The sequence below is a fragment of the Athene noctua genome, chromosome 7 (genome assembly GCF_965140245.1).
Source record: "Athene noctua chromosome 7, bAthNoc1.hap1.1, whole genome shotgun sequence".
Taxonomy (NCBI): domain Eukaryota; kingdom Metazoa; phylum Chordata; class Aves; order Strigiformes; family Strigidae; genus Athene; species Athene noctua.
The window spans coordinates 35,827,686-35,855,374 of NC_134043.1; the positions used below are offsets into that span (position 1 = coordinate 35,827,686).

The 27,689-nt window shown below is 41.7% G+C and overlaps 1 protein-coding gene across 7 annotated transcripts in view; it reads left to right on the top strand.

The window, feature by feature from the left end:
• Window positions 1-27,689, top strand: part of MYO1B (myosin IB) — a 171,678-nt gene that overhangs the window by 49,538 nt on the left and 94,451 nt on the right. For 2 of the 7 annotated variants that reach the window (XM_074910654.1, XM_074910660.1), the window contains exons 1-2: window positions 11,976-12,084; window positions 23,854-23,994. In XM_074910654.1, coding sequence (XP_074766755.1) covers window positions 12,052-12,084; window positions 23,854-23,994 — 174 coding nt within the window. In that variant the 5' untranslated portion in view covers window positions 11,976-12,051. Of the gene's footprint in view, window positions 1-5,107; window positions 5,266-7,140; window positions 7,274-11,975; window positions 12,085-23,853; window positions 23,995-27,689 lie in introns of those variants that run through there. The other 5 variants (XM_074910658.1, XM_074910661.1, XM_074910655.1 and 2 more) reach the window with 4 other exon arrangements.

Below are 27,689 nucleotides of genomic sequence, written 5' to 3' on the forward strand. Positions count from 1 at the left end.
CTGACGTGAACTTTTGAATCTCACAGGACCCTGCACCTTTTTCTCCCCTAATTGCAGTTTTTATGATTTGCCTTGGAGGGTGCTTGTGAAGGGATACATGTAGCTATGTCTCAAAAGATTTCTTTTATGGAGGGAGGAAAGATTAATTTGTTCAACTAGGAAAAATGGGACCTTCTCCTGTTCTGTAGCATCAACGGTACGATCATTTGGGTGTGGGGGCTGAATATTATTTAACAAGTCTGAAATTCCAAGAGTTACCTCTGATCAAACTTTTCCTTAAACTCTTGAAATATGTTCCAAATTTGCAGAATTAACGAGATGACAGTTCAGAAGGTTCTTGTAGCTCTCTTGTGGTCTTAATTTTTTTTTTCCTGTGTTTTTCTTAATTTTAATGGATATACTTTTGAATTGAAAAGTAGTGTTACTAAGGCAGGTTAGTGGGGAAAGTGGTATGTGGTTTGTTTAAAAAACAGTAAGAGAAAAAAACCCATTTGGGGATTCCTAGTTTCATGACTCAGTGTGCTGATCCAGCAGCTAGTGAGTCCATAGGACATGCAGTACCTGCATCCATGGAAAGTCCATTTCTCTGTGCACTGCATCCCAGGTATGTACAAATAGAAACCAGAAAATAATCACCCAAGTATGTAAGAGGGAGGTTCTCAGCCCTTCAGAGGAGATGACCCATGCTGAGGTTCATTCTGCCTGGTGACTTTTGGGTCCAGCTACTGAGATCAGTGGATCAGACTCTGGATGTGCCCTTGAGCAACAGGCTCACGGAGTTGCAGAGCCTGCCAGTTTTGAATTTTCTGGAAGTCTTTCCACCCTTCTTCCCTTCTGGTTGCTGAGGAGGACATCCAAACGCATTTTCAGGGGAAATTTTCTTGAACTGAATCAGCTGCCCTTATATCCAGTTGTTTTTTAAATGTGTTTTCAAAGGAAACAATCATGGAAATGAAACTTTGAACATATTGCTATTATAAATTGTTCATGCTGATGTAAAGGTCTCACTAGTGTTAGTATTGACAGGGAGCACTTTTCCAGACGTGCCTTTTGAGAGGCCCAAACATGTTGATGTCTCTAGGCAGCACTCAGCTGCTAGACAGAGCCTGGTGGGTGACGGCAGGAGCTGGGGGCTGAGCCACCTCCATACCAGGGCTTTCTTGGCTATCATAAGACCGTTAGCATGAAACATAACAGGCTAAGTTGGTGGGCTTTAGTAGCTTGCGTCAAGCACCGAACTGTTTTCAAGCATGAGTTAGCCAGGAAAAAAGTGAATGCTGTTTCTCAGATCCTGTCCTGTGCTTAATGCCAAAATACAAGGTGAAATCTCCCCTGGGGTAACCTCTCCTCTTGAATTCTAGGCCTAGCCCTCAGGCTGTCTTATGCTGGGTCTTTACTGCAAAGGAAAAGAATGCCATGCTAATTGAAGTTGTATTGCTGCCTCTGGACGAAAAGGGAAAGTCCCTATTTGGCAAAATGAGGAGACATTATGGTAAAATAGAATGCTGACAGTGTTTTGACGGGTGGTAATACAAATCCTGTATAAGATCCATAGTTGGAGAAGGCAGATGATCTATCTCAGTGCTGAGTTAACCAATGCTTTCCAAAGGACCTGAGGAGCTGTACAGAGCCACTGCTTGTTCGTTCTAGGCTGTTCGGAAATTAAGTTCCGTTTTGTAATGTGATTTTCGTTGTATATGTTTCAGGAATAGTACCTTCTCGACTGCCATACTGTTATATATTTTTGAAAAGCTCATGTTATGAACTTTCACGCTGTATAATTAAATTATAATATAAACTGCATTTTTGACAAATTTTGGAGGTTTGAAGTTCAGATGTCAAAACAGCAGTTTTGACAGATCTATGAGTTCAAACTTGGATGTAATGCAGCTCAAGCTGCTCGAAACATCAATGAGGTATATGCTCAGGGAAGTGTTAACGAATGGACAGTGCGACTTTGGTTCCAAAAATTTCGACGTGGCGATTTCGACCTTGAAGATCAAGAAGGTCGTGGACGTCCTTCTGCTATTGACGAAGATGAACTGAGGGCTCTGGTGGAAGCAGATACACGCACAACTGTTTGAGAACTTGCAGAGAACTTGGGGGACGCATATCAACTGTTTCTGAGCCTCTGAAGAAGATTGGGAAGTCGAAGAAGCTCGACAAATGGGTGCTGCACAAATTGAATGAGAATCACAGAAATCGCCATTTTGAAGTGTTGTTGGCGCTTCTTTTTCGCAACCAGAACGACCCGTTTCTCGACCGTATTGCGACGTGCGACGAGAAATGGATGCTCTATGATAACTGGCGACGATCGGCTTAGTGGTTGGACTGCGATGAAGCTCCGCAGCACTTCCCAAAGCCGAATCTGCACCAAAAAAAAGGTCATGCTGACTGTCTGGGGGTCTGCTGCTGGTTTAATCCATCACAGCTTCCTGAATCCAGATGAAACGACCACGGTGGAGAAGTACGTCCAGCAAATCAATGAAATGCACCAGAAACTTCAACGGCTGCGCCCAGCACTGGTCAACAGAAAGGGTCCAACCCTTCTCCATGATAACGTGCGGCCACATGTTGCACTTTCGACGCTGCAACGGTTGAACGGGCTGGGCTACAAAACTCTGCCTCATCCACCGTACTCACCAGACCTCTCGCCCACCGAATGTCACTTCTTCAAGCATCTCGACAGCTTCCTGTACAGGAGACGCTTCAGAAACCAAGTGGAGGCCAAAACTGCCTTCAATGACTTCATTGCCTCCAGAAGTCCAGAATTTTATGCAACCGGAAAAAATATGCTTGTTTCTCGTTGGCAAAAATATGTTGATTCTAATGGTTTTTATTTCAATTAATAAATTTTATTCTGAGCTGAGATATGCCACTTCAAACATAAGGTTGAAATCGACAATTGATTTCTGAATGGCCCATAACTTGTATGCAGCTTAATTTGCCACAGGTGGATGAAGGATGAGCTGTGTTCCTTTACAGTATTTGCTTTCTCGTTTTCCAGTCACAGAACTGGAATTCTTTGGACCACTGGCAGCTTTTTTGTTGAATCATTCACTTGTGTACAGACAGAGCTCAAACCTGTGGCCATTTTCCATGACACAGAAGCCAGAGACTATTGTTAAATCCCTGTACTCAGACTTAGAGCAAGATTTCCGTACATTGTCTTATGAGTACTGTTTTGTTTTGCTTGAAGTGGAAAAGAATTATAACTACTGTAGGGTATATTCCCACAACTTCTTGTATGTACTCAGTCCCACTGATCTAGAACAGAGGTATAGCTGCAACATTTTATGAGTGTGAAGAATTCTCTGAGTATAGGAAAAAAGGCCAAGCTTGGTCTTGTGACTAAACATGAGATTAGAAACATGGATATCTAAATTGTATTTTCAGCTCTGTCAAGGAATGGCTTTTTGATTTGTTTGAGTTATTCTTGCTGACTCAATTTCACCATTTATGAATAGGAATAATTTGATAGTTAATCTCTCCATATATGAGAACTGTATATCCAGACAAATATGAAATAATAAATCATGTCAATCAGTAACTATCCTTGATGTCTGAAAGAAAAAGAAAAACAAGGATTTGGTTTGTTTTCCTTTTTTTTTTTTTTTTTTTTAAGTTATTGAAAGCCAATTTTAAGTTATAAATATAATAATATCTGTCTTAAATACCAATTTGTTAATGCATGGTTCTACCAACTTAATGCATTTGAGAGGACTTCTACCATTTTATCTAATAATGTCAGATAATTCCTGTATTTCTAGTGAGCTAACCTCATCCTAGAGCCATGAACCCAACTGAGACTAGATTACTATCCTGTCTTGTTGCAAATCCTGACAGGCAGTACAAAATATGGTTCACAGTAGTTCTGGTTTTGTTCTCTGAAGTGGCTGGCTCAGCTATTCTTTGCTTTCTTTTCTCAGCAAGGTTGGCTAGGAGGTACTTTATCCGTTAACTAGTGCTCTTCTAATTGCCAGGGACTGTCACAGCTGTTGTGTGTTTGATTCATGGTTCATCAGTTTAAACGGGACCCCAAATGTCCAATTTTGCCCTTGCAGTCTTATCAACAGCTAGTTTTACAGTTGGTTTTGTATATGATTTGCTGGCTTGTGAAGCTGTAGGACTTAAGGCTGTAATCAGGAAACTATAATCTACCCTGTGGAAACATCCAAAAAAAGAAAAGAAAAGAAAAAAAAAAAAAGGTAATCTGTAAATAAGCAGCTCTTAAACTGATCTGATGTACACAGAGGTCTGCCACAGCTTCTGGGGAGTCCATGACTTGGGACGTGCAAAACAGGGATGCAGCCACATTCCCATTTTCTCTCTGAAATTGCTGTAGGCTGTTGCCAAATGAAGCCTCTGCCTATGCCCTTCCAGAATGATGTATGTGTGCTAAAGAAAGCCTACTTAATGATTCAGTAGTTGGAAATTCCCCTTAAATATCCTCTAGGTTATCTCTAAGGTTCAGAAGAGACCTGAATGTGTGTTAAATACTGATTATACCTGATGTGTCTTATATGGTCCAGGATACACCATTTGGCTTTAAGATAAGAGCCATTTCTTAAAGAAAAGTATTCTCTGTATCTGCCTGATCATCTGTGACCAGGTATGGCTTTTAGTTCATTTTAGATTTTTTTTTTTTTTTTGTATTTACTACAAATTGTGTCAGTGTTAATTATGGTAGCCCAGTAGATGTAGTAAAAAGCAAAAAAAAAAAAAAAATCTAGACTGAGTTGTGAACCCTTTGCATTGTGCTAACTTGCTTTACCGAAAGAACACAGGTTTCAGGACCAGTGTTTGTTTCTTTGCTTACTCTACAAAGTCAGGAGTATAAGGTATAGGGATAGGCTGCTAATTCACATTTTATAAAGAGTGAGAATGGAAAACTGCCCCAGAATAAGGGTGGGTAATGATATAGCTTCTTTTGCAGAGATCTGAAACAAGGGAGGAATGAAGGGCTGGAAGACTAGGGGAAAACTCTGGGTATTTTTGGTTTGTTTCCTGGAGGACAAAGCAGCCTCATGAGGATGCTTAACATTACCTGTGTTATAAATGCTACCAAGTGTCACCAGCTGTTAAAGATGGACATTCTTATTTACAGGAATGTAAGCATCAAATGGGCATGAAGAGTGCGTCTGAGAAGTAGACACCATTAACGCTTTTGAAGCACAGCGGCAGGACCATTGAAGGAAAGCTACACTGCTTTTTTCCAATGTTGACACTTCTCTTTGGATGAAATGGAGAATTTTAACCTCCGAGGTAGAAAATTTTGTATTTTCATGCCAATGTGATGACTTATGATCATTTTAATGTGTAAAGTTGAAATAGGTACTTTGTCCGTGAAATGTTTGCAGTCATTGTCTTGTGATGCTACTTACTGTGCTGGGTATGTTGCTGATAAATAGTGTTGGCTGGACAGTAACTGTTTTCCTTACTAAAACTTGAATTTAGTTTTCATTTAGAGTTGGGGTAAAAGGAAATTACTTTCCCCCCCCCCCTTCATTAATTGGGAAAAAATGCAATAACTATGTCCCAGAACCACAAGCTGAGTCATGAAGAAAGCTGTATGGAGAATGGGGCAAAAGAACAGGGGCATGGTGCTACCCGTGTCTCTTTCAGACCACCCCAAACTTAAGTTATTTTCCTCAGAATACCTGCATCAGACTGTCACTGTTTCTGCAGAACTGAGTTTTGGCCAAGCCTTCAATTTTTCAGTGGAAAAATATTTTGTCGATCCAGTTTTTGGTCACTCTAATGAAAGCAGTCATTATTTTTACAGATATAAAAACTTAAGGGTGAGACAAATCTTAGGAGCTAAGCATCTGCTCTGAAAAATCTACAGATAATAAAATAGTGATGAGTCTATGAATCAGAAGGGCTGCAGGGCTCTAGTTCCCGGGATTCATCTGAAAGCAGTCTCCAGAATTTGTATAATTACAGACTTGAAAAACTGTGTGAGAATACAGTCTTTCTATATGCAGAACGACTACCAAGGAATATCATATGTGGCTGAAAAGACAGTATTTACTTTGAAATAACTGAACTGTTTTAATGAGAAAGTTTTTTTAAAATGCATTTGGCATCGTTATGGTTCTGACCGTATTGAATCTGGTGATGTAAGCTGGATTTCTTTCACTTAGTGTGTCTGCAGTTCATGTCCTCTTCACTGTTACCTATCAAACACAGGGTCAGCTGGCAGCTGAATTGAAGCTCCTTGCTGTTTTAAAACAACCCAGCTTGGAAAAGCCTACTTGCAAACATGAAAAAACCCAAAAACCCCAAAAAGCTAATGTGGTAATTGGTTTCTTAGGAAAAAGCACACGCGGTGAAACTCTTCGCGGAGGGTATTTTGCCAGGAAGTGTGTGCGTGTAACATGCAGAGCGAAGTGCTCCCCTGTCTCGTCTGTGCATCGGGGAGTTTTTATGGGGGTGGGGAGAAATGTCAGCTTGCTCGCCCTCAGACCCAGTTTTAGGCCAGGGAATGGCCGAGACACGGTATGAATTACGGCCTTAGGGATTTTTTCATTTTTTTTCCCTCTTTCCACACAATGGGGTAGTCGCCCGACATTGTTGATGGCTTTTATGCTTATCAGGGGCGGGACTGGGCAGATAAGAGATGTCAAAGCTTGCTGTAAATACTTCTGGGTGCTTACGTTTAAAATGTCTCGAGGAGGTGCTGAAAACAATATTGCAGAAATCCGGGCGGGGGTGTTGGGTTTCACGCTGAAACGGGGCAGGTTCCCGTTCGTGTCTGAGGGCTAAAGGTGAGCCACAGAAGGGACAAAACGAGGAGCGGGGTGCGCCCGGAGACCTGCCCCCGAGGGCAGGCCTGGGCCGGGCGGGCGCCCCGATGCCCTGCAGCGCCGGGGGACCGGGCCGCGGGGGTTCCCGCGGGGCGCACCTGCCGCCGCTCGGCCCCTGCGGGCTCGGCCGGTGCCCTCGGGGAGCTGGGGGGGCTGCAGCGGAGCCCCGGGGCGGCCGGGACGCCCCCCCTTCCCCCGGCGCGGGGAGCGGCGCCCGCCGGGGGGCGCTGCGGGGCCGGGGCCGGGGCGGGCGGCGCTGCCGGGGGCCGGCGGGCGGTGGCGCCTCCGCCCCGCGCGGGCGGGGCCGGGGCTGGGGCCGGGGCTGCGCCCCGCTCCCCTCCGGCACGGCACGGCACGGCGGGGGAAGGCAGGGCAGGGCAGGGCAGCGTCGCGTCCGCCGCCGGCTCGGGGCGGGAGGCGGCGGGCTGCCGCGGGACGGCGGGCAGCGCCCTTCGGCGGCAGAGGTACGGCTCATCCCCCGCCCGCACGGCCCCGGCCCCGGCCCCCTCTGTGGTGCGGGACCGGCGGGACGGGGACGGCGCTGCAGAGGCTTCGGGTACTGGGGCGGGGGGGGCTCGGTGCCGCGTCCTTTGCGAGGAGGGGGCGGCGGTGCCGGGGTCCCGGTGCCAGGCGCGGGAGCCCCGGCGCCTCCTGGGCGTCCCTGCGCGGGGCAGACCCGCGGTTCTGGGACGGTCTGCGGGCGTTGTGGGTTTCGCGGGCACCTGGAGGGTGGTTGCGGGCTTCAGGCAGCTTCACTCGGGCGCGAAGGCTGGTGTGTACACAGGCAGAGCCGCTCCGGATCTGACCCTTGAAAATAAGAATGTGCGCGTGTACTTTTTCTGGAAGGAGACTGTGGCATCTGTTTTTTCTTGTCCAGAATAATTACCGTGTGCGCGCGCGGCTTCGCTTAATTGAAAAGAGCGGGCTCGGGGATGAGGAGAGGGGAGGACCGTGAGAAGCGGGCTGGTAACTTGGAGCAGGGTGATGAATTCTGCCGTCGGGTGGCTTTTGGACAAGAGGCTCGAGGAAGGGCTCTCCAGGGCAGGGTCGTTGTCCCGGAGAGCTTTCCAGGGGGACGCCCGGGTGTCGCCTCGCAGCTCCGGCCGTCTGTCTGCACGCCCGGAGGCCGAGGCTGCTGGGCTCGGGGGTAGGACATCTGCCGCCGCCGTGTTTGGGGCCGGACATCCCTTTGTTCCTCGGAGCGGCCCGGCTCCCCCGTGCACAGCAGCGGCCATCCTGGCAGGGCCCGCGCCCCGCGGGGCCGCCCCACGGGCGCAGCGCCCGCTTGTCGTGCCCGCGGTACCTGCGCGCTCGTACGGCCGTGCGCACGCCTGCCGCTTGCTTTTTCGAGGAATTCCAAGCTTTGCCATTTCAGATGATGTGATTAAGTCAGTTGTTACGCGTTTCATCAGGGCCGCTATCCTAAAGGACGAACGTAACAGTAATGAGTAAAAGCTAACTACTCAAAATGTATGTTGGAGAAACTATTTAAAATATATCCTGATTAGAAATGACCGCTGGAAAATGTAAAGGTCAGGTAAAATGGCTGACTCTGCAATTTTTGTGTTGAATCATGAGTTTCCCATATCCGGCTGTCCTATTGTTAATTGTGAATTAAGGCTGGCAACAAGCTGCCCATCCTTCCCTGGATGAATCATCACTTTGTCAAGCCCTGTGTCAAAAACAAGGCTTCCCCCAAAAGCACGCAGTGTTAGGGAACAGGAGTAGTCCAACCCATCTGTTAAAGTAGAGTTCCGGGCTTGACTGCTTTTAAACGTATTAAAGCTAACGACGTTCTTCTCCGCACATGTTTTTATTTCCAGTTGTCCCAGGCATGAGTTTAAGAATGTCTTTAATTTAGTGCTTAATGCAAAGTGCTGCCTCTGGCTTGATGCTGTGTGAAGGTGTAATGGTTGAAGTGTTCCCATTATTCCCAGAGCAACGTACAGTGGTCACTGCTCATGTTGGCGTTTACCGTTGTGTAGCAATTACTGGTATGTTAGGTTACCACGAGTTCTCCCTGACCTTAGGAAAGATGATGTTTCTGAAAACACCTCTGTGGTGTTAGGTGGCATTATTTGATGGACATCCGAGAAGATTCTGGTGCTGTATGGGCACCACAGACAGATTAAGTGCTCTGCAAGGTGAAGGTGAAAAAGCTCATGAAAGCATCTTAGATCACAGAAACTTGCCTTTTTGTCTTTCTTTTTGTTTTGTTTTGTTTCCCACGTCTGAGGGGAGGGACTCTGTGAGGAAGCAATGCCAGGGGACGGTAGTTTAATGTAGTTATGTGCGTTAGCTCTGTCAAATGTTGGGCAAGACTTGATGTAATTCCCTTTAGAAGGGCAAATGTACATTGCAAGCCCACTAGTGCTTCTAGGGGAAGGGAAAATAAAAGTCTGGCAAATGAGAGGAGGAAGTGGGAGAGAAAAATTGGAAACATAAGCAAAGCTATTAATTTTTCCCACTGTGCACTCCGAAGAAGCTGCTGGCAATATACTGGAGATACTCTGCCTCATGGAAGTGTCATGGACTTGCTTCACATGATCCTCTGAGATCATCTGGTTTCTCTGAGCTCTGTGGGAACAGAAATTCCTTGTGTTGGAGTCTGATCTCATCTTCCTTCAGCAGCAGTAACAGCAGTGGCTTGGGAATCAGGAAGGTGAAGAAAGCGCAAGTGGGATGGTTTGGAGAACAGCTTAGTGCTCGTGTAGGCCAATCTGGACACTGTGTTTCCTCCTTTTGCTTGCCGTATGCGGTTAGAGCTGGGACAAATGCTAACACAGCTGCCAAAATTAAGCACTCTGTCAGTGTGCTAAGCTTATTTAGTGTAGCTCACGTGTCAGACTGTCCTATAAATCTTACCATATATTTCATTCATCCTTTTTATTGTGCTAATGAAGAACAAACTGAAATGGAAAATGGTGATTTGAGTGATTGTATGCGTCAAGCTTGGGGAATTTCCTGAGTTTGATGAAAGACCAAAATAAAGGCTTTTTTTCCCCCTTATATATATGTACTTAGTCTTAGGAATTCTCAGAGCCTTGTAAGTAGTTTCTCCTGTTTGTTGGGGGACTACTGGCAAAAAGTTTAGGAAGGCTGCAGTAGTGATGACCAGCCCTCGCGTCTGTAACCTGATCCACAGCTTTTTCTCTTCAACTGGGAAAGGAAGTAACAGCTCCTATTACACCCTTATGTAACCTCTCCATTCATATCCTTCAAAAAGAAGGAAACCAGAGCTTGATTTCTGATGTATAAACTAACATCAAGGCATGCTTTGTCATAAAGAAGCAGTAAAGAATAACATTAATTTTCTTTTGTTTTGCAGTTCCTAAAAAAAAAAAAGTAAAGATTTTTATTTTGCTCTGATGGGATAATGGAAAGGGCTGTGACTCTGTCATGTGCTGTGAAGTAGCTGCTAAAGAGTCTACTGGAACTGCAGCAAGGGTCCTTGTGATTCTTTCCTGGTGGGTTTGAGCATTAGTCTGAAGACATTCACCCTTTACAGTTGTGCCCCAGTTTGCTTGTAGATTATGAAAGCTTTGCTCTTTTGGTTTGTCTGACTCCAGATTTTGGTGTCTGAACAAAGTGTGGAGACCAGGATCTCTTCTTTTTTTTTGCTGTTGGGCTTAAGCCCCATTTTAGGGGAGAATGTCGAGGGAAGAGGAAGGTGAGGTTCTCAAAACTCTTCCATGTCCTTTCACATGTATCAAAATATATAAAGAAGTATAGTTAGTGTTTCTCCCTTTGAATAGAATGACCTCTGCTCACTGAGAAAATAAAGGAAGGCAGTCTGGGACTCTATCTGGGGTTCCCAGCTTCTGTATCTCATTAGGGACAGTAACTCTTTTCCACACTTTCTCATAATTTTTGCCTTTAGTCTCCTGCCAAGCTGTGCTTTTCCTCTATTCAAGTGGCCTCTACTTCTTTACTTACATTTGGTACCTGTCCCCCCCTCCTCCAGAAGCCACTGGCATATCATATTTGTTGCAATCATATCCTGGATCTGGGAGGCAGGTAACTGTGAAATGTGCGGCTTGATCCTCAGGGACCAGCCTGGCCTGTGACGGGTTCTTCTTTGAGTAGAGCTGGAGTAGAGCTCTTATCATATGCGTGGCCATTTTCAGTGACTCCTGCCATTGTTGATTCTTTGCTTTGTATTTGAAGAAACTTATAGTAAAACCAAGCAGTTCATCTTACCTTTTGCTTACCTTTCTTTTAAGTAACTACATGTAGAGTCTTTGGAGTTGCTTGCAGACTTGAGATTTTAGACTAATGTATCATTCAGTCACAGGGCTAGCACCATCGAAGTGGTCTTTTTCCATGCGAAGAGCTAGTGGCATAGCTTTTAGAGAAAACCATCCAGTCATGGTTAATCTTTTTGCCTCTCCCAATTCTTTGTTACTGGGAAATTTCGCATTTTGTAACAGCAAGTAAACTTGTGTCCATTTCTTGATATATTTTAAGTCTGCTGGCAAAGTCACTGTGGTGATAAAAGTGTTTCAGTGGGAAAGACTGAAGTTTCAAAATACAGTTTCAGAGATAAAGAAGAATTATCAAGTCCCCTTTTCAGATGCGAACTGGTTGGGGAATCCTTCTGTGCAGACAGGCTGGCAGGAGTAATGCACCCCAGAAGAAAGAGCAGCACCCTTTCTCTTAATTGGAAAACGTATGCACAAGCATGTAACATACATCCTAATGCTCCAGCCTTTGGGATGAAAGCAATCAAGGGGTGACCTCTAGCCTAAGTAGCCAGATTTAATGTTTCAGCAAACAAGCCGAAGGCCCAAAGTAAGGAATCCAAATATCCAGAGTCCTAAGGAGTGAGTGGGAGAATCACAGAGTGGTTTGGGTTGGAAGGGCCTTAAAAGATCATCTAGTTTCAACCCCCCTGCCATGGGCAGGGACACCTTCCACTAGACCAGGTTGCTCAAAGCCCCATCCAACCTGGTCTTGGACACCTCCACATTTACTGTCACAAAGACCTTCTCCTTTGCAGGGGTGGGGAGTGGGCGTATCTTGGTGTTTAGGTAATTGCTTTGTTCCTGACTTTGTATAGTGCTGCCTTGGAATTAATTGCTTTCATGTGGGTGTACTAGTAATCTTTGCCTTGTTCTCCCTCTCTTGTAGAGGCAACAGTCCTTACAAGGGTCTTATATTAGCAGAAATCCTTACGCTGTTGGACAAGAGGACCAGGAAGAAAGAAAAGGCATATATGAAGGAGGAAAAGAGGAGATAATTTATGAGGAATAGGTGCCGAGTTACAAAAGGTTTGGTGAGTGCTGTACTGTCAGAGTTAATTGTGGTAGATTTATTTATTTTCTAAGTACAGGCAGCAAGGAGAGACTCATTTTTCCCTACTGTCAGCAGAAAGCAGTTTTTAAAAGTTTGTGACCACAGCCTGGTCAGCATTGGTACAAGTTTCCTGGGCCCACAAATATGCTCTGTATGCAAGCACTCTTGCTTTTCGCTTTCTGCTTCTTTTTCTATAATTTTCAAAAATTTTCATAATTTGCATGTTCTAAAGTGCTACTAGAGGTGCTTTGAATTAGGAATAAGAATAATTAAACTCCAGGTTGTACTACAACGGAAAGAAAACCAAGTAGAGAGCAGTTGCATCCTGAAATTTTCTACTTACTTTCTTCATGGAGTCTGTTTTTCCTCATGTCTACAAGAGCATACTGGTGTATGCTCCTGGTCAAAAACTTGACCTTAAGGTAACCAGTTTTTATGCACAATGGAGCATACGTAATGTCCTGATACTGTGCTTTAATCTTTTCCACTGACTTTTGAAAACATGCACGTCCAAAATGAAACAAAGAAGCCTCTGGGTGATAAAGCATTGAATTCTGTATCTTGGGAAAGCAGGAGCAAAGGAAGTTGCACTTACTCTCTATATTTTAATGCCTTTGTGTTAAAACAATTTGTAGGACAGTTAAGGATGTCCTTTCAGATCAAAGAGGTATCTTTAAAGTTCTTGTTGCATAAGGACTCTTTGGATGGCTCTGTAATGGGAAGTTAGTTCTTTAGGAGAGCTGTTGAAGGGAGTGAAGTTGATATTAAGCCTCTCTATTGTTCTTTTGGGGAAGCCAATAATCAGCTTAAAGAGAGACGCTGGTGACACTGGCTGAGAGAAGAAGACATGCCATTTCTTCTGGCACCCTGGGGACCAGTTAACCATCCACCAAATGGCTTTGCTAGAGCTTCTTTTTTCACGGGAGGAGAAAAAAGCTTTTCCTAGTGGAGCTCATGCTTATCCAGTGTGAAAGAAGGAATATCTGGGATATATAACTTGTGGCAAGAATACCAGCTGCTTTACCTTTTCATCTAGAGAGGCTTGGAGAGAGGTCAGAAGAAAGGTGGTAGAGGTTGAAAGACAGTTTATTTTGAGGAGTAGTTAAACTCACAAGCTAAACAAGTTAAGCCTACAGCCAAACCAATAACCCATTGGTTACTAGAGTGTCTGGAGACCCTTCCTAGTTTTCACGTGTGAAAGTAGGTCTGTGACTGATGGAGCAGTCGAGCTTAGTCATGAAGGGTGAGCTAGGGAAGTGCTGAGTCCAGGTGAAAGTTTGGAGAAGGAAAAAAAGTTGTGGAGGGGGTGAAAATGAATCACCCTCTCTCTGAAGGAATATTCCTGGTTGTGATGAGGAAATATTGCTGCCATGATGTACCAGAAATCCTCTGTACAGCCTTGGTTAACCCTGCTCAGTGAAGGTGGGCTCAAATAGGAGTGGGAGCAGAAGAGGGCTGTTGGGGTGGTCAAAGGGATGGGGAAGCCACTGGGAGGAAAATGAGCAATACTGGCTATGCTTTGTTCAGAATTAGGACCATGAGATAATCCTCTCTGCTTTTCTGGGAGGAAGAAAATACGTTTACATTTGAAAACAAAACAAAAACCCAGTAGCATTCACACAGGCAAGAAGAAGTGCATATAAGCTGACGATGAATAAGTTTAGGCTAGAAATTAGGCACACTGTGGGAACTATTTCTCACGAAACATTAGAAGGCTGAAAAATCACACTCCGGAGCAGGGGAGTGTAATAGTCATGACTGCATGATACAGTGGTTTTGGCACCAGTCTTGAACATGCAGAACAGATATAGCTACTATTGCCATTGTTCAGTCCACAGACTGTCAGGCTGCAGCAGTTAAAAGGGCTCTGGAGATTTACCTTCAGTGATCAAAGAGTGCAAGGCTGTGTTAAAACAAAGTTTACTCCAGGAGAAACCCTGGAAAATCTTTTGGCAAGCAAGGGTACAGCTGGAGCTCCTTCTACCTCGTAGCAGATTTCTGACATGGGAAGCTTGCCTGTATCTCGTATGAATAGATCTTTTTGCTTCCTGAAACTGCCAGATGATAGTTCTTGCTGAAACAAAGTGAGGGAAAACTCAGTACCTGTGAGTATATGTTGAATTTGTCTGCCATGAGACCATCTGTTTTCCTTCTGTGGGAGGGAGGTGCTTTCTACCAATGTTTTAGGAAGGTGTCCCCCCCTAAATTTGCAAAATGTTACATTTAATTTGGAAATGCCTTTGTTTGTCGTGCTAGGTGTTAATAAAAATACTATCTACTAGCTTCTAACTTGATGGTCATCTGGACAAGAGTGATTGTGTTGAAATGCAGCTTCTTGAACCTCTCCCATTTTCTGAGATATCTCTTCATAAGAAATACACAGGAATATTTGGAGATACTTTGATTTAAAAATCGATAACTTTTATCCTGAGATTTCAGGTGTCCTACTGAAAGTGACTGTTGAGAATGAAAATGACGAAACTGTGGATACAGTTCGACGCTTGAGACAAGCAAATGTGTCTAAACAGTACATGTACTTTATCTAAGCCTCCTCTGCCCTTAAATAGATGCTTTTCTAGCCTGGGTTTGGGCAAATATTGCTTCCTCTTCCTGAACACTTGCATCCTTTTTTAAATTTAGTTTTTATTTCCCTTCTCCCCGTTTTTCATTAAAAGCAGCAGTGTTTTGCTGAAGAGAAATTGATGTGCAGAATAGACAGTGATGGCAAATGGTAGGGTGAAACCTTGCACTCTTCTGTTACCTTGGCAGCTAGTCCTGGGAGAACTGGGACTTAATCGAGTCTGACTTCCTGCAGGTTTTTCTCTTGTGACAGATTGACTTGCAAAGAAGCAATAATTTCCATTTGAAGCTCTTCTGCGGCTAGGGAATTTTGTGGAGCCATTCTTCTGCAATGGCTCTGTGGTACTTAATAAGGTATTTGTTCTCCTTGCAACCCATGTCTCTGATGGGATGCCTATGCTCAGATCTCCTCTCCTGCCTGCTTTTATAGATGTGTGGAAAATTAGCTATTCTGTTGTCCTTCACTCCTCTGTCCTTTGAATGAGATTCAATATTAGACATGTATGAGAGAGTAGATGCATAGGCCAAGACATGTATAGCTAGCGTGACTTGTCTTATTTTTATAAAATACTAGGCTAAAAATATTCCAAGTGGTGTTTACAAATATTAGAAGGAACCTGCCAGTGAGGTTTTCAGGAGGGTGAAATTGCAACAGGCAAGAATAAGATCTATGGTGTGGTGTTTGGGTGACTTCTTGTCTTTCTATTTTAAATGGAAAAGGAAGGTCAATGGTGTGGAAATAGTGCTTTCAGCCATGTAAATTTTAGTTTTACCCAGACTGTTTATTGCTTGGAAGAGAATATTGGTGCATGGAAACTTGGACCTTGTTCTGTGGGTAACTCCAAGAGCACGATGGTGTCTGTCAGCTGCTCTAGGACTTAAGGGTAAGCTCAGTTATTGTGGGCAACTCGATGATGGGTAGGTAGGGGCACCAACACCTCTTCTCGGATCTGGATTTCCTGAAGTTCCTCACTACCTTTGTGTTTTTCTGTGCCCAGTTTTAAGTCTGGTTCAGTGACTGCTATGATGACTTTCTGTGGCAGCTTTTCCTTCTGCTGTTGGCATCTGACTGAAGCTGTGGCGTTACCTGTTCTGTTATTTCATATTCTGCTCTTCAAGGCTTATCTTCGACTGCTTAACAGGCAACACGCACAAGCATTGGAGGAGAAGATCAGTGTGTACTCTGGTATTTTAACCCTGTAGTATTAAGACATCTCTTAATACCCACCTTAATGACACGATATAAATTGATGTTCACTCCAGTTGCCCTGCCATGAGCAGACTTCTTTTGCCTGTATCAGGGCTGTGTGGTTCATGTGCTAACTGGAGGAAGCAAGGCTCGCTCTCTGCCCTCGTACTTTTGTGGAAGGGAAAGTAAAAAATCCTTTTATAATAAAAGTATAAATGAAAGTTCTAGATTGCAGTTGATTGCTGGATCTCTCTCGAAGGAGTGAAACAGTTGAAATAAATGTTTTGACTTTGTGAGGGCTGGTTGTTTTGTGACAATCTGCTACTGGAGGATCTTTTAAATGCAAGCTTTGGTGTGGTAGCAAGCTAATGGTGTGTGACATACAACAAACAAAGAAGATCCCCCAAAATAAATAAGTGCTACCTTGGGTTTTGTGCCTTTCCTCTGCAACAGCTATGCAAACATAACCTTTGGATTGGGTAGGATCCTGAAAACTTGGCAAAAAACTGTAAGCGGCAGCTTGAAAGATGAAGATAGTCAGTTTAAAAGGGCACCCCCTGCTTAGTGGAGTTCGAATATCCAGTAGTAAAAGCTAATCTGTGTGCATGGGGGGTTTTTTTGGTTGGGTTTTTTTTGTTGGTTTTTTTTTAAGAATGAGGGCATTTTCTGTTGGCCAAAGAATGCTGTCAGTCTGAAATATAATCTTTGGTTTAGAGGAAAAAAGCGGGACTTTTGTCAACTTTTAGTTTTGCAGTCACATTTTCTCCTTATTTTGAAAAAGATTGAAGAGAATCTTAGCAAGCTATGTGCCAAAAAGAGCCCCCCTTTATTCCTCAATATTTTATCCCTTTCTCTAGAAGTGGACCTGGAACGATTGTAAAACTCTGTGGTTAGGCAATGACTAAGAAAATCCTAGATGTAAGAAACCACCATGGATTGTGTTTCTGCTGAAGTCAGTGGGAATTTAACCAGAATTTTAGACTGCAAACAGCCTTGTTAGTGAAGACCTATTTCCAGATGCATTGAAAATGCCCAAGGTGTTCTCCCCATTAAACAGAAGTAATTTTAAAAAATAAAATAAAAAAAAAAATCAGGCTCCAGAATAACCATTTACAGAAAAGGCTACTCCACACATATAATCTTTGAAGCCTGTCAATTCAAAATGTAAAGGAACTTTTTCAGGGTAAAAATGGAGTACCAAATACCTTTTGATTATTTTAAGACTGTATTTTAACAGGTGCTGAAGAAGGGTGCCTTAGCAATGTTGAAGGACCCAAATGTTTTTCCCAAAACCTAGTGTGACTGTATTACCGACGCAGATGAGGTAAAGCAAGGCTGCAAGTTGACGTAGGAAATAGATCAACCCCTGAGTGCAATTACTGGTGGCAGTTACTGGTTTATGGTTGCAAAATAATTGTTAGAAGTAATTTGAAAACCTGGACTGCTGGGAGTATAAAGTAGAAATTGCAGAGTAGATATACCTCACGGTCTCTTACAGCAGGTAATATCTGTGCTAATGTTATCCAAACTAGTATGCAAAAGCAGCAGAAAGTATCCTTTGAGAAATGCAAACACAGCCCCTCGCTCCTTCCCCTGGGCTCATGAATTAGTCTTTTATTAGGGAAGTGGAGGAGGGCAAAGCTGTGTCTTCTGCATACATGGCTCAGGTTATTTTGTTTTTGTGGTAAGGTACTGTGCACCTTTTACATGACACAAGAGTGGTGCATAGTCTTGTCAGGAAGGATATCAACGAAGGCACAAAAGAGACGTCTCTGTTACTTTTGGAGGATTAATGACAACTAATTACTGCTTACTGTAGATTGTAATCAAGCTGATGTAAAAATTAAAAAAGCACCCAAAACAAAACAAAAAACCCCAACAGTGACCTCCAACAAACCCCAAAGAACTACAGCAACAACCAAGCCTCTCCCCTCTGTATTTATAAAGGACTTGAGTCCTGTTAATGGAGAAAGTTTCAGCCACCATTTATGTCAGTAGTAGGTAATGTCCCAGGAAACATTTTGTACACACATCCTAATGAAGTCTAATAATTAGACTATTAGTTTTTCTAAACTGCAGTTAAGACTCCATTGTTAAATTACTGAAAAATGATATTGCTTCATGTGGTTGCAGCTGTTTGTTCAGCAGTATTTTAAGTGTATTTAACAGTACCTGTTTATTTCCTGAAAACTACCCAATCTTTAGCTAAATGTGTGGTGTTTCGTAGCAAGAGCCAGCAGAGCATTCCTTCCTCCTGTGGAATTCTACTGGGCAAATCTGTCATCTAAATTGCAGTCACTGGTGCGCAACTCTGTCCTAATCTGATGTTGCTAAAGAACTGATGCTGAATGCAAACATTCCTGCAGTCCTAATACAAATATACTCCGTGATGCCACATTTTACTTTTGTAATTCACCGGAGATGTTTGTTGTTCAGTACTCAAGGAATCTTGTACACATACGTAATGTTCAATACCCACAGAAAATAAAGAGAAGTTGTGCAAGGTTTTCAAATAATAGTCCTTGCTTGGTAGGTAAACTGTGAGAAACATGAGCTAATTCGAAAGCCCCAGATTATAAACTTTCTCTGTTTGCAAACACTGATTTGTGCAATAGGACTGTGGGAGGAAAAGGAATTCAGAAGATATTTACACATTGGCCAAACCAAAAGGAAAGGTGGAGAGTCAGAGGAAGTGTTTTAGCACTTGAAGAGTGCTTTTACTGCTATTGCGATACCTATTAACATTCCTTCCTGCAATCTGTCTGTCAGGTTTCTCAAGTCCATTTTCTTGCAGGAAGAAACTGTGGGCTGCAACACCATGCTGTTTTCTCCATCCTCTCTTCTTCAGCACGTTGGTGGTGACAGAGCAACATCTATGAGCAGTCAGAGCTGAGCAGAAGGGTGCTGGTGTTCCTAGCAGACAGTGGCCAGGCAGCAGATAGGAAGTGCTGGGGGCACTGCTCCCCTGTAGCATCCAGAGAGTAAAAAGTTAGGGGGTCTGGAGGGAAAGCAAAGATTTTCTTTGGACAATATCAACATTTTTTCATACATGTTGATGTTGGGAAATCTGGCTTTGAGTGAAAAGGGATCTATAATAGTTCAGCTGCAGAGTGTGCCTCAGTTTACCTGGTGAACCAGCACAAGATGTTTTCAATCAGGTTGATCCTTCTGGGCATCAGTCAGAGGCCAGCAAATATGTAGGGTTTGTTGGACAGCAGAACTGGATGAATTTAAATCCTTCCTCTTGCTAAATTGATACTTCTGTTATCATGAGCAGTACAAGATGGCTGTAGTCCCTTTTGTTTTGTTCAGATAATGACACTGTGTCCCTAGCTGCTTTTTGCAGCAGTGGCCTGTCAGTGTCCCTGCTCTGTGTGGGCTGACTGCTCCCTGACAGAGAAAAAAGGGAATGAGTGGGCAAGCATAATACAGCCTGATGGGAGCTCAGGATCAGACCTGGAACATGAAATCAGTTTAAATTCCACTATTGAATTACTGATGTTGCAGGTTGTCCCTGTTAACTCTTACAAAAGATAAGGTGGTTATTTTCTACAGTGAGTTGGTGGTAGTGAAACCAAAGGCTTATTTTGTTTTCTGTTAATAGTCAGAGCTTGAAGCATATGTGAGTACATCTATTATGTCAGTTTTGATGGTAGGGAAATTGTCCTTTTGCTACAGTGCCACAAAAGAGGAAGAACAAGGGACCTCTGCAGCCTGTGATAACTCCAGTGCAGCAAATGCAAATGTGTGCTAAGGACTGCACATCTGTGAGAAGCTGCCGACAATTGTTGCTGTTTTACTTCATGAGGGTGATGTGGAAAACCTTGGACAATTCCATAACATGCTATATGCTAATAATGGGGTATTACTTCATTTCCCCCTTGGAGAATGTCTGAACTTAATTGTATAAGGCTTTTGGGGTTTGGCCTATTTTCTGTATCATCTTCTATTTATAGTTTTCATTAGCTCTTGTTTCAGACTGGCTGCTAAGACTGCTGTGGCTGTGGGATAGCGTAATTTTTAATTTGCCGCCCTTGCGGCCAAGAGGGACAAGAAAGTTTTACATTCGGTTGGCCTAGCTGGATGGCAGTCCCAGGCACTGCAATTAGTAGATACAACAGTTTGTGTTTTAAAAGACTACGTGTAATGTGGGAGCGTGTGGATAAAAGCATTTTACAGGCGTACTATGCCCAGCACTTCTCCTCCCAAGCGTGTTGTCCAACATAAAACAGATCAAGCTGTGAAGGATTACTGAATAATCTTTTTTATTTCTCTGAGAATGGAAACCTGTTGAAAGTGTTCTCACTCCATTGAATTAGGGCCTAGATATGAGACCAAAGTGAGGAAGAACAGATTTGGCAAGTGACTAGAGAGAAGGGAGATGTTCTGAAATGCTGCTGATGTTTGCTTTAGGAATAAGAAGGGTAAATTTGGGAGAAGACTCAAGTGGTAAGTGGGTGTGGGAGAGATCAGGGAATGTTTGGGGAAGAATCTGATTTGCAGACTGCAAGCGTTAGAAGAATTTTGGGGTTTTTTTCTGAGCTAATTTGTTGCTATATTAATAACTTACAGCTGTAATCTTTATACAACTCTTGTTTTTCTTGATGTCAACAGAATGAGATGTTGCAGTCACAAAAGCAAGGTATTAGGTAAATCAAGGGAGTACCACTTATATTTTTAGGTTATTTTTTATTGAATTTCCAGTTTGAAATTACAACACACTTCAAATAGAGCCTCACAGCAGTCCCTCCATCCACCTTTCTCCATTCAGCAGTCTTCATTTGAAAATCACTAAAGGTGTTCCTGTTTTAAAGGACGTAACCTATTCTGATTCTTTCCTGGAACCTAACTTCCTGTTTGCCAGCATTTGCTCTCTCACCAGCACAGCTGTGGTTTCATTCATTACTGATCTCACAGGCACTGGGAGCATGTTCTGGTCCCACCCCTCTCATAGTTCTGGTTCTCGAAAACAGTTCCTGAGGAATGTTCATCTTTTTAAAGGTACATGAATACATGTTTAGGTCGAAGCTGCTTACTTTTATGTGCTGTTCTCCAAATTGTGGTGAGCACGCTGTCACCGGCATGGATGGGAAGAGATTTCCAGCTGCAAAGCATCTTTGAATATATGGCAAATACAAATACTTGGGCATGGATGTGAATTGAGTTTCTGAGCTTAGTGACGCATTGCTAAAAATCTTGACTGAAGTTTAGTCTTAAAGTGGAACAAGGGTTTGATTATTTTGTGGTGGGGTTTTTTTGTTGCCTTTTTTTTTTCTGTATAGTATGCTGATTTTTGAGTTTTTTCTTAAAAGCTACTTTTAAAATTGGTATTTTGAAAGTGCGATATATTGACCTATTAAATTCTTCTAGCAGTTTCAATTCAATTATTGATTAAATTCAATCTAATTGTTTAGTGTATGCTTAAACATTGTTTGCTTTTCTTAACAGTGCTTTTTCTGCACTTGTTACCTCAGATAGGTAACCAAATTATCCCAGAAACTTGCCATGTTGTCCTTTGTTGTTAGCTAAACCAGAACAGGGATTATGATTGGATTCCACCAAAGTGTGGGCTAACAACACTGGTATGGCAGAACGCTCTTGAATCATACATCAGTGTAGGAGGTAATATTTAATTAATATTTTGCAAAGGCTAAGCTATTGCAAATAATTTTGAGAATTCAGTGTTAAACAAAATGTCTAGGCATATTGTCCAATTTTTTCATTACCTGTGTTTCTAATATTTCCTGGCTTGCATGTTAAACATGGTATCATATTAAATTATTGTGGAAAAAAACAAGCTGAAAATTAACCTTTATCCATAAAATTGAACTTTTCAAGTATATTGACAAGTTAATATTTGTATACAACTTTCTGATCCAGGTTTTAATAGTTTGTGCACCTCTTCTGCAAAACGTGCCTCTGAGTTTGGGAATACATGAATGTTCTTGATGGGTTTGGCTGCTCTTGGACTTGAAATTCCTGAGCAGTGATGCATGAAGTGTGGTAGGTGGTGTGTAATTTCACAATGGTAGATGAGGTATACTACTTAGAACTTAAATTTTAGGTTGAAATTGCCCATATTAGGATTTTTATGTTGGCTTTTTTGGGTTTTTTGGCTATAAACCCAGTATTTAATAAGTTCCATACTTGAGGAGGGTTGGGTTTTTTTTTCAGTCTTTCAAAAATTATTTGAGCATTAGTTGATGTATGGGAAGTAATTAGGTCATTGAAACAAGACTGGTAGTTTAAAGAATTTGTCTTAATGGGATACAGAAATTGAAGTGATACCTCTGAAAAGATTTTGTGAATATTTAAAATTTTTTTGGTGATTCAGAGAGATGAACTTTTAAGAATAAAAGTATCTTTTTCCACAAAAATATTTGTCTAGTGTTTTTGTTTAAAATAAATGCGCTTTTGTTTGTTTAGCAGAGTTGACTCAGCTTTGGTTGGTTACCATAGTTCAGCACTGTTTCTGCATTTCCATGTGAATTTCTAGTAATTCCCAGGCTTGGTTCAGGTTTTGGGGATCTTGTATCACTTCTGTTAGCTGCCTGTGGAGTGGCACTTCGTTGAATTTGGAAAAACATCAAACACAAGTTAAGTCTTGATCTAATGTCCCTCAAATGTCACTCACCGCTCAGAAAATCAAATAACATGTAGTAACACAGTGGCTGTGGACAGAAGCAAGACATAAAAGGCTTTGCTTGTTTTAAATTAGTTACCTGATGGATAGCTACTATGTAAGTTAATGCTGATTGTATAAGGTAATAGCTGTTCAAAGGCATTTTGAAAAAGGAAAGGCAATTTGAAAAAAGAAAAAATATCTAGAATTAAAATATGCTGTGGTGATAGGGGGAGCAAGGACAGCCTGATAGCATTTAATAGCTGAGAGATTACAGCTGACTGGTGAAGTTCAACTGTTGTTTTGTGTAGCTGTAGCTGTGCAGTAGCTGGTTCTTGCTTTGTGTTGTCAGCAAAGTTGTTCTCTCACTTCTGGTTCCCTGTTTGCCAGCCGCCTCTGCTAATACATTCACTTTTCAGTCTCGTCATGAAAGCTGAAAGCAGTAACTGTGTGCCTGGAGTTCTTGAGGAGCTTGGTTCATCTTCTCTAGCATTTGGATTAGAAGGATAAAAGACTGGGAGGATGAAATAGGTGTTGTGTTTTGGTGTGACCTTGACTCCTTTGTCTGAATTACTTCCTTTATCAGACTTGGTTACTTTGATCCTGGTCTCCTGTTTAAGACCCGCTTCTGCCTTTTGCCACTCTGTTTATATATATGCAGAGTCTCCACTTGTCAGCTGGATTGTTGCTGCCCAACAAAAATGCCCTCTTAAGCAATAAAATTACAAATAAATCTATAACTTAATTAAGTCTGGTTAGGAAATGAAGTGATTTGGTAGCTTCATGTAACCAAGAGTAGTACTCTACTGGAATATAGGCACTCCAGAGTACGGGGTTCATGAATTAAGATAAAATAGTGTGGGTTTTGTCTCCGAGTGAGTTCACTTAGTTGGTTTCCATTTAAAAGTTGAGGGGGTTGGAGAAATGCAAGTAAGGGTGAGAAGAAATTCAGATTAGGGTATTGACAAATTTAAACCTTAATTTGATACACTGGAGATGTTGATATAGTTTTTGATAAAACTTAGTTTTGCGTACACTGGGTTGAAGTCGCCCAAAAAATCTGGAGATGGTACCCACTGGAATCTTCGTTCCTGTTTCTTGCAGTTTCATAATTAATATATAGGGGACTAGAAGGCATTGTTGACTGTTAGAAGTTAAATTTTTGGAATTGTGTGAACTACCTGGGTAGATAGAATGACTGTGAGAATGCTCATTGGAAAAATAATTTTAAAGTAGTGTCATCGATCATTTTTTAACTTGTATTCCTTAAATAATGTTATTGGATAATGCCTGTGAATGATTAGAATAATTTTGAGCTATCTTTGCTCTTTGTTTTACTCTTACTTTTTTCTTTGCAGGAGAATATGGCCAAAATGGAGGTCAAGACGTCACTTCTAGACAACATGATAGGGGTGGGAGATATGGTTCTTTTAGAGCCACTTAATGAAGATTCGTTCATCAATAATCTGAAAAAGCGCTTTGATCACAATGAAGTATATGTGAGTATATGTTAACAAATAATATCCTATGAGGAGCTATGCTGTCATTCTTAAAATATGTGTTTGTTTATAAGGATACACATAGACTGAATGTTTGAACATAATCTGTTGTATTAGGGATATTTTAACCATTACTTGTGCTGCAGTCTTTCCTGTACTTCATTGTTTGCATTTGATCTTTTCCATCTGGGATATTTTTTCTTTTTCCCCATTGCATAAAAACCAGTTCCAGAACTGATGATGACAATAACTTTGATGCTTCTTTGTCAGAGGACATTGCAGTTATAAATAATTCACTTACAGGGAAGGTACTTCCAGGATGTTAGAGCAAGTTGATGTAGAAACAATAAATGCTTGGAATATGCTAGGACTGTTAAATGTTGCCTGCTGTCTTTGATTTGTAAAGAAGTTATGTTTCTTAGAATGGTTGAATTTTAAACTAGAAAGAATGAGATTGGATATATATGGAAATAATCAAAATCTTCAGGCATGTTAATCTTTGAATGATGATCAGTAGGAGAGATGTTTTGAACTGACAATTGAAACACAGGCAAGGAATGAAGAGGCAAATTGTGATTCCAGTTAAGCCTTTCATTTCCTGCTTCATCTCTCTTTGTTGCATTTTTGTTAAAATGTGCACAGTACTGTATCTGTTGTACTGCTGAGGCTGTGTGAACTTAATGATTTGTAGTGACTTTCCAAGACTACTGGTGAAAGGAAAGTCTTTTAAGAGTAAAGCTGAAATATTTAAGCCAGAGTATAGCTATGCGATCTGCGAGCAATTGCATCTGCAGCTCATTACAATCAAATAGATGTGTTCTATACTTATAACTTAGCTGTTGCCCCCTTCTTAATTTTTAGTGTGACTATATTTTTCCTTCTTGCTAAGCATTTGAACCTTAGTGGTTTCATTATACCTTTTCATCCCCATCCTCCAATATGAGAGGATCTGTGCTATATTTTTGTTTGCTCATGCTATCCCTTAGTTATAGTCTGTGCTTTTTTACCTCTGCTATTCATTGTCTGCCACATCTTTCTTTTGAAATAATTTTCCTACTCAGTTATGCCTGTTCTCTTTTCTGTAGGCATTAGCTTGGTAATATACAGTTGCACCTATCTGGTATTATATCACCTCCACCTATTTACTCCTTAAGTTTGGACTGACAATTTAAATTAACCAGAAAATTAAGATAAGATAGACTCTCAGTATCCATTAAAACCTTGTTGGAGAAGAAACCAAAACAATCTACATTAGTGGAAAGATTTCTTCCACAATGTTTAAAAAAATCTTCCTGATACCCTTGAGAGTTAACATTTTCAAAAATTTGTGTCTTAAATTTTCCTTGTTCCTTGAAGATATAGTCTGCTCCCTCTTGATAATGCTTAGATGTTGATACAGGCAGGTAGAGATTAGAATCCTCTTTGCTCTTTCATCCAGCTTCTGACAACTCCTCCATATTTAATAGCTGCAGTGGCTACCTCTTCTGGGATTCAGAGATTTTTTCAGTTGGTGGCTTGTGTAACTAACATGTTTCACATCAGTTTTAGGGTTAACTCTGTATTCTGAATACCTACAGCAAAAGTGGGTGATACTGAATCATGTCATTCCACCTTAGTTCAGGAAAATATGAAGGAGAAGGGAAATGAGCTGGAGATTGAAGATGACATTTCTACCTTACCCTATCTTTGGGTCGTATTTGAAAGTTTTATTTAAAGTATTAAGGACAGAAACCTGTTTTGTGAGAGTACCCTAAACTACACAATCTCTTAAGGGGGATTGCTCTAAGTCATATGGGAGTGGATTTCTCAGTGTTTGTTTTTTGGTTTTGGTTTTTTTTTTTTTTTTACTGTAAACTACTATGGATTGCAAAGTATTTCATTACATGTTTCTAATTAATTTAGACTGGATAGATTTTTCTTGAAAGAAATCAGTTTGAATGACAAATGGGTAATCTCTTTTATTTTTATCTGCTATTACATGCTAACTGACAACCATGTTCAAACGCAGTTCTTTGAGACAGTGACAGTGAAGCATGTATTTCCCCCAGCTTCTAATTCGACTGGGCCTGGCACTGACGTGCAATGTAATTAGCTGCATTATGTGCTTTGGCAGGTGATACAAGGTGTCACTTTTCTCTAGCAATGTAGGATCCTTTGCCTTGCAGGTGGGAAAGCCTAATACTTAAACATGCTCTGTTGAGAAATATGAACTGCTGCCAAAACCAAAGGATTTCCACCCTCCCCACCTGAATCATTCCCTTGGAGTTTGTTGCATTATCATTTACCCTTTCTATCTCCAGGTTTGTTTGATCATGTGATTTTTTTATTTTTTTTTTAAGGTCTTACAAGTACTGTTTGTGAATCCACACTATGAAGGCAAAATGATGCAGATCTTTGCAAGTGTTAAAATATTCACTACATGAGTGGTGGAAAGAATAGATGTTTATGTCTGTGTCACATGCTGCTACCAAGTGTACAAGTTACTTTGTGATGCTGCATGGGTTTATTTGCCAAATCCCTTGAGGAATATTATCTCCTTTTCATATCAGTTCTACTGCCCTGCAAATTTCATGCCACTGTTGCTTATTTTAGAAAACTTTTAAAACAGTAACAGTTGGTGTGGCACTCACGGTAACAACCCTGTTAATTTTCAAGTGTGAACTCTTATCTCCCTTCTCCTCATTGCCACCCACTCTCTTCTCCCCAAACTTCACTCATGAGAACTACACTTTGTATTTCTGTTTTTAGACTCAGATGAGCACAATGAAGCCTTATTACATCTGGAAGTAATGTTTGTTTTACCATGTAAATACTATCCTGAGGAAACCAAATTGGACTATTGAAGAGCTACTGTTGGTGCTTAACAAAGACTGCAGATTTCTTCAGCTCTAACAAGCTAAATACATAAATTGATCTCTCAGAATCCTTTCAGAGGGCACTAGGAATGGATTTTTCCTTTCCTGGCTCAGTTGTGAGGTTAAGTTCAGCCCTCATGTCAGTGCTCCGTTGTAGGCATTACCAAAAATGTTAAGCTTGTGTCCAAGCTTAAAAAACTAAGTCAGACTGAAGCCATATGAATGGATTGAAATGTTTCTACAGCAGTAAACCAGGGCTTACTCAACATCAGTTCTAAGCAGTTTTCTGACTGATGGCTGTGTCTGTGCTACATATGTTAGTTTTAAAACGAAGTTGCAGTTACAACCTTCAAAAGGATTTGTTGTGAGGAATGAGACCTGTAAGATGGATAGCTTGGAAAGTGCTGTAAAGTTGGCCAGACGTTGCATAATTGTGTTAGCCAGCCTTGATAGGTAAACCAACAAAAGGGGCTTACAAGAAAGATGGAGAAAAACTTTTTAGTAGAGCTTGTTGCTATAGGACAAGGGGTAATGGTTTTAAACTAAAAGAAGATACGTTTAGACTAGATAATAAGGAATTTTTAATGATGAGGGTGGTGAGATGCTGGAACAGGTTGCCCCATACCTGGCAACACTGGTCAAGTTGGATGGGGCTCTGAGCAACCTGATCTAGTTGTCCCTGCTCATCACTGGGGAGTTAGACTAGGTGACCTTTAAAGGTCCCTTCCAACCCAGACGATTCTATGATTCTACGAAATGTGAGAGTCAGATCGAGCCATCAGTGAAATCTCTCCCTGTAGCCAAAGATGACAAGATAAACGGGCTCATTCCACTGAAAGA